The following is a 7,237-nucleotide window of genomic DNA, read 5'->3' on the forward strand; positions in this document are numbered from 1 at the left end:
TATGAGTGTCGTATTGTAAAATTAAAAATTGGTTATTTGTATAAAATTAGTCCACTTTCTTTATAAAAATATGCTATTGACTAAATATTCGGAGTGCCTTACATTGTTTCTCGATGTTTGTTATTTAATATAAGAGTCAGCTCTAACATTATGTAGCATTAAACGAAAACTTCCAACAATACTAAAAAAATACTTGTGAAGGAACATCTTTTTTTGTGGAAGTTTAACAGCATGGTACTGCTGATTTATGTTCCTCTTTTTTTCGGAACATCATTTGTTTGAGTACTTCTTTTTAATGTATACAGACCTCAATATCTTCACTCCTCTTCCTTTCATACCCTTTTTGTTAGAGTATGAGTAGTTTACATATTTGAAGAAAACTTCACAGTGAAGCAAACTGAATTCCGATGCAGACCTTTAGTATGTACATTAGAGTGGTTCATAAAAACACTCTTTTTGGAAATTCATAAACGCTACATCAGAATATTGTTATTTGTGATAAAAAAAGAGACAAGTATTTTTTATTTAAAAAAAAAAGTTTTCTTAGAGGTCGCGCTGTTCGCGTTTTTATAAAAACGCTGATGTTCTCAATTTTTTTATTTTCTTGACATATTAAAATGCAGCTAAAAAATGTGGTTTTTACATATAAATATTCTGATATTATTGGGGAACTTTCCCTTAATTACACACCTGTCTTGGACAATTAGAATGGGTCTAGTTCCTGAAAATATGCTCACTAGTAAAATTAAAACGTTGATACTAAACGATTTACGCATTGTCATGGGTTGGAACTTGTTACCAGGGGGGTTGCTAATTAGGAATCTGAAGTTAGTTTTTCGAAATTCAAAATGGCGGATCCAAAATGGCGTCCATTTTTTTTAACAAATGATTGGATTTGTTCGAAACCTGGCACTTGAGAGTTTTTGGGGTCGCCGATTACGAATCTGAAGTCAATTTTTTTAAATTCAAAATGGCGGATCCAATATGGCGATCAAATTTAAAAAAAAGTACTAAAATTAAAACGTTGATACTGAACGTTTTAAACATTGTTTCCAGTGGGTTTCTGGGTTTGCTGATTACGAATATGATGTCAGATTTTCAAAATTCAAAATGGTGGATCCAAAATGATTGGATTTGTCTGAAACTCATCAATCATTTAAAAAAAAAATGAACCGCCATTTCGGATCCGCCATTTTGAATTTCGAAAAAACTGACTACGGATCCTTAAATAGCAACCCCAGAAACCCCCTGGTAATAAGTTTCAACCCATGACAATGCGTAAATCGTTCAGTATCAACGTTTTAATTTTACAAGTATCGTTTCGAGAGCATATTTTCGGGCACTAGGGCCATTCTAATTGCCCAAGACAGGTATGTAATTACGGGAATGTTCCCCAATAATAATACCAGAGTAATTATATGTAAAAAACAAATGTTTAGCTGCATTTTAACATCTCAAGAAAATAAAAAAGTTGAGGACATCAGCGTTTTTATAAAAAAACCGACCAGCACGACCTCTAAGAAAACTTTTTTTTCAAAATATAAAAAACACGTTTCTCTTTTTTTATCACAAATAACAATAATTTGAGGTAGCGTTTATGAATTTCCAAAAAAAAATTTTTTAACCACTCTAATGTACATACATAATAATCAACTTACTTTTGCTGCAACATCATTTCCGCTGGGTCCAAGAAAACCAACTGATTCAAAGCCGTTAATAAAAAATCAAATTTTTAAAACCCATATTAAAATTTGTACATAATATACAATAACACTTACTGATTGAGACGGAGAAAACCTTACTTCCTCGAAAAGTTCTTCCAGCTGGGCGAATACCTCCTGTTGATATTGAGCATCTAAATACATAATACGAAAATTATATGTGAACATTAAGTACATTAATTTAATGTTTATACTTACAGGTTTATATGCTTTATATTATTGCTGGTGAGCTTCACCTCCAGCGTAATTTTTCTCATTTTTGTCCAAAAATTCTTTAAAATGCATGTGTTCTGTTTGCAAATGTGTAAAACAATGTGCGCTAAAATTTAACTCCAAGAGAAATGTCAAAACAGTACAACCACCATTCACTTGCAAATTTTTAATAGTTTTGTGTTCAATAAATTTTTCTGCTAGTTTTCTCTTCTTCTCAATTTTACGCTCTATGTTGCTTTTACGCTCCCGCTGCAATCTTTTACTGGAGAAGTTACTATACAAACCTAGTGTGTTAGAGAAAAAGTGCGAGTTTATTGAAAATTGAAAGGCGAAAATTGAATCTGTAACGTTCCGGTAAGGGAACAGACTATTACCATGTTCGGACCACGGTTGCCACACGACAAAAAAATTTCTGACCAGAATTTACAAAAAAAGTTACCTAAAAGTTACCAAGTCAAAAACAATGTTTTATTATACAATAAACTGTAAAAACAAACCTCGTTTATTAGCCATAAATAAGACATGTGTCCAATAAATAGTTTTATTAAAAGATAACTATAGAAATTCATTTTACAAAAAATTTTAGTAATATGAGATATGGGTGAGCTCTCTGATAAACAACAAAATTTCAGGTAGAAGTGTCACCGTTTTTGAAATATTTACATTTTTTTTAATTAAAAAAAAATCGTGCCTTTTCATGTATTTTCTTTAACTGCATCTACAAACCAGGCTATACTTAGTACATTTTTTATGTAAAATACTTCCAGATAGTTGCTTCTCCATACTCAAATGCAATGTAGTTAAAATATATTAAGGAACCATCATAAAATTAGGACTATTTTGGGATTTTTAACTTTTTGATATTCTCTTCCCCAAATTTAACTATCTCTGGTGAAAAAAAATGTACTGAGCTATAACTTTCATTAAACACAAAAAATTGCTCATTTAACAAAGATTTCAGAAAGGTCTTACTGTTTCGAATAGAAAAAAAGTTATAGCCGCTTTTGTGGGTAAAGGACTGAGACACGCTAGAATGTATTTAATAGATTTAAATTTAAGTTGCTCTTGTTACCGACCAATGACATGCTAAATAGTACAAAGGTACATTATTACTTGCTCCTGACATTATTTATGTTACTTACCGGAATTCGGACTAGAGTCTATAAAAAGGGCTATATCTATGAATAATTTTTGTGCAAGATGGGTTCACGTGAAATAAAATATACATGAGTTGTTTGAAGAAAAATTTATTCATTTATTGATCAAATTATGCTCAAAGTGGCGACCTTCTACTCTAATAAAGCTTGGCACCTTTTAAGAAAAGACGCTTTTAGAGATCTTAAACTCAATTGGGCTATCTCAGCAGCAGTTCCCTTTTTTTGTTCGCGCAAACGCTCTTCGTTTTGAATTGTTTTTGAATAAATTTTGTCCTTAAGATAGCCCCAGTAGAAAAAATCTAATGGATTCAGGTCTGGCGATCGATCGGGCCACGTGATTGGCCCGTATCGTCCAATCCATCGGCGAGGATAAGTTTCGCTAAATGAGTTCTTACTTCACGCCCGTAGTGAGCAGAGCACCCGCCATTTTGCAGCCATAGTCTTCGCCGCAGGTTTCAGGGTACATCTTCTAAAAGAGTTGGAAGCCGTTCCTGAAGGAACTCTAAATAACTGTGAGAGTTGAGCGTTGGCGGCAGTTCCACAGGTCCCAATATCTGACAATTAAAAATACCGCACCATAGATTTATTTTGTACCGGTACTGCGAACGATCTTCTCTCATTTCGTGGGGATTGTCTATCTGCCAACTGTGAAGGTTATGTAAATTAAAATAACCATCATGTTTGCATGATGATTCATCGCTCCAAATTATTTTATTAAACAAGTTGGGGTCTGATTCATGCATTCGCAACATTTCACGGCAAATCTAACCCTCGACAGGTAATCTCTTTCCTGTAGAGCCTGAACACGTTGAATGTGGTAGGGATGAAATTGATGGGTTTAAAGCTTTGTGAACTGTAGTTTTTGGTATTCCCGTTCGTCTTTCCATTATTCTCACTGAAGTTGATGGACCTAGTTCCACTTCCTCTAACACAACTTCAACATGTACCGTTTCAGGACGTCCTGTTTCGCTACCACGCCTTCCAGTTATGCGACCTTAAAAAGTGAAAAATGATAGTTAACAAGCAAGCAAACAAGAAAGGTGTAAAAATCACTTACCTTCATATATTTCCCAATAGGTCCGGGCAAATATTTCACGACCCGGACGCCGACGATTGGGGTATCGCTCTGCATAGAGCCTTTGAGCAGCTCTGGCATTACAGCAAGCTTCACCGTAAATTAGGTGAATATCCGCATATTCATGCGACTTATACTGTGTGTTCTCTGTCATAGTATTAATAACTCAATGTTCGAAAGGTCCAATTTCACAAAATCCACTTTCACTAATTCCGGTAGGTAACATAAAATAATGTCAGGAGCAGGTAATAATGTACCTTTGTACTATTTAGCATGTCATTGGTCGGTAACAAGAGGAACTTAAATTTAAATCTATTAAATACACTAGCGGCCCGGTACGTGCTTCGCTACGTATAAAGTGAAATATTAAATCAAACTCATTTATAAAAAAAAAATATATATTTAATTATTTGCTAGCTATTTTAAAACTTAATCCAAAACATTTGGATAAACAATATTTTTTGTTTTTCCATTTTGAGCATGAATAAACAAACGGCTGGGGGTACCGACTCTGGAACAGGCAACATAAAGTTGGCCATGTGAAAAACATGATTCCTCCAAATTCACACCACAAACGTTAAGTGTTTGCCCTTGAGCTTTGTTGATGGACATCGCAAATGATAAACGCACAGGATATTGTAATCGTTTGAATTCAAATGGCATATCAGTTGGAATCATAGGGATACGCGGTATTAAACAAACTTCTCCTTTTGATTTACCAGTTAAGATCGTAGCTTCAATCAAATTTGGCAATAAATTTTTCACTGCCAATCTGGTGCCATTACACAGTTTTGGTGGATTAATATTTCGCAATAATATAATCAAAGAACCCACTTTCAGATTCAAGCAATGCGGTGGCATACCAGCCGGTTCTAATGAATTTAAAAATTCAGTTGGATAATGAATCAAGATGAATTCATAGCACTGTCAATTGATTTATATGTCGTGACTACACCTGGGAGTTTTGCTTGAATTTGAAAATTAATGGCATTGATATGAATGTTCTTCGGTGCTAAAATGGCGCGTTCTCTCAACCAATCATGATTTCTGTAATTCTGAAGAATATTTGGAAAAACACATTCAATCAATTCATCTATCGATTTCGTAATTGAACAAAAATTGTTCGGTACAGTGATCAATCCGTTGGTTCTGTCGATTTGTATTTTGCCATCACCAATTTGTAACAATTGTTTTGAAAACTCATGGGCAGCTGGATCAATTTGTAGGTGAATACGCATATTAATGTTCAGTGTCAATTTTTGTACATATCTCCAAAGAACTGATGACTTCAAACAGGCATTTATTTCATCAGCAGGAGTTGACCGAGGAATGACAGGCAATGTTTGTCGAAAATCCCCTGACAGTAATATCAAAGCACCACCAAAAAGCTGTTGGTTACCACGTAAATCTTGCATTGTTCGATTAAATGCTTCTAGTAATTTTTTATTCGCCATTGTACACTCATCCCATAAAATAATTGACGTTAATCGCAGAACTTTTGCCATAGCAGAATTTCTTGAAATATTGCAAGTTGGAGTTTCAATCACCTGTACATTCAATGGCAATTTTAATGCAGAGTGTGCTGTCCGGCCACCTTCTAATAATGTATCAGCAATTCCCGAAGATGCAAGTGCCAATGCAATTTTCTGTTCCGATCGAATAGTGGCTAAAATCAGTGATATAACGAACGTTTTGCCTGTACCACCAGGTGCATCCAAGAAATATAACCCACCTGCATTATTGGAAATGGCTTGCATGATTGTGTCATATACATGTTTTTGCTGAATATTCATTTTGGTTATATTCGATTGTACAAATAAACGCAAATCATTAGAATTGAATTCCTGCTCACGTTGCAATTCACGATCAAACAGATCATGCATGTCACGATTTGGTGCGGTCATACCCAATTGTACTAATGTTTTATTTGCAATCCGTAGACACATATCTTCAATTATTATCAAAGCTTCGTTGTACATTTCCAAAGTTATCAACAAATCAGGATTTCTTGCATGATGACGCATACGAATTAAAATATCTTCTGCAATATTATGTTTATATTTGTTCCATAATTCAAGTGGATTTGATGGCATACATGTTGATAATATAACGGCAAACAGCATTCGTATTTGTTGAGGATGAGCCGAAATAGATCCATCATGAAGTGTTGAATCCCAATGTGCATCATCCTCCAACAAATGCAAAAGTTGGCATGCTTCACGGTATGTTTCACACAAATGACCGTTGACTGTTCTCAATTCTTGAAATGATTTTGGGCCATTCACGTTAACTAATAACAATCTCAAATAAAAACACTCAACATTGTTTGGATGTACTGTATATATTCTGCCAATTGCATCTGTTTGGAAAATGCCAGGATGCCCATGAACTGCTGTTCCTTGTTTACGTCTTTGAAATTTTTTCGAAGACACATTCCATGTGTAATACTGAGGCACTTCAGAATATAACAAAGTTATCGCAAATGTATCAGTTTCGCATAATTTGAAAAAAGCTGTTAACGTAGTTGCTGGTGGTTGCGCTGCTCTTTCCAATAAATTTGCTACATTAAAATAAACACGTTGGCCATTCTCAAGATGTACAGCCAAGTGAACAACCGCAGGATGTCTTTCGTGCATTGGAAACGACATAATCCTCCAGACAGCTTCATTGCTACTAATATAGCGACCCATTTGATACTGAGTAATTTCATCATTTCTATTATCACCAGCAACACCGAAAATAGCCATATCGCTCCCTTTATTTACATACTTGCAAATATATTTAATGGATTTGACAGAATTACAATATTCCACATTTATATGAGCGTTGAATATTTTCGATAATAATGGACAATACGGAACCACCCAACGATTATCAACTTCAACTTCCTGGTTATGCATTCTAATGGTTGCCGTTTTGCCATTATCATTAGGTGATCTACGTCGATACAACGGATATCCGTCATTGCCCGTTATTGTGTCTGAAGTAAATTGCCTTGGGTATCGTTTCGAACACTTTTCATCAATCATACATGGTGAATTCACATTTAGTTCACCGCACGGTCCATGTAT

At 34.7% G+C, this 7,237-nt stretch overlaps 1 protein-coding gene across 1 annotated transcript; it reads right to left on the reverse strand.

The window, feature by feature from the left end:
• Positions 1-3,987: 3,987 nt before the first annotated feature.
• LOC118755533 lies at positions 3,988-6,913 on the reverse strand (the record flags this gene model as incomplete). Its single annotated transcript, XM_036490366.1, has 2 exons — positions 5,461-6,913; positions 3,988-4,085 (listed from the first exon to the last, which is right to left on the reverse strand). Coding segments are annotated over exons 1-2 (1,551 nt in total), but the record flags the coding sequence as incomplete, so codon positions are not given.
• Positions 6,914-7,237: the final 324 nt, after the last annotated feature.

This window comes from Rhagoletis pomonella, unplaced genomic scaffold, assembly GCF_013731165.1.
Source record: "Rhagoletis pomonella isolate Grant_MI unplaced genomic scaffold, Rhpom_1.0 Rhpom_scaffold_06499, whole genome shotgun sequence".
Lineage (NCBI taxonomy): Eukaryota > Metazoa > Arthropoda > Insecta > Diptera > Tephritidae > Rhagoletis > Rhagoletis pomonella.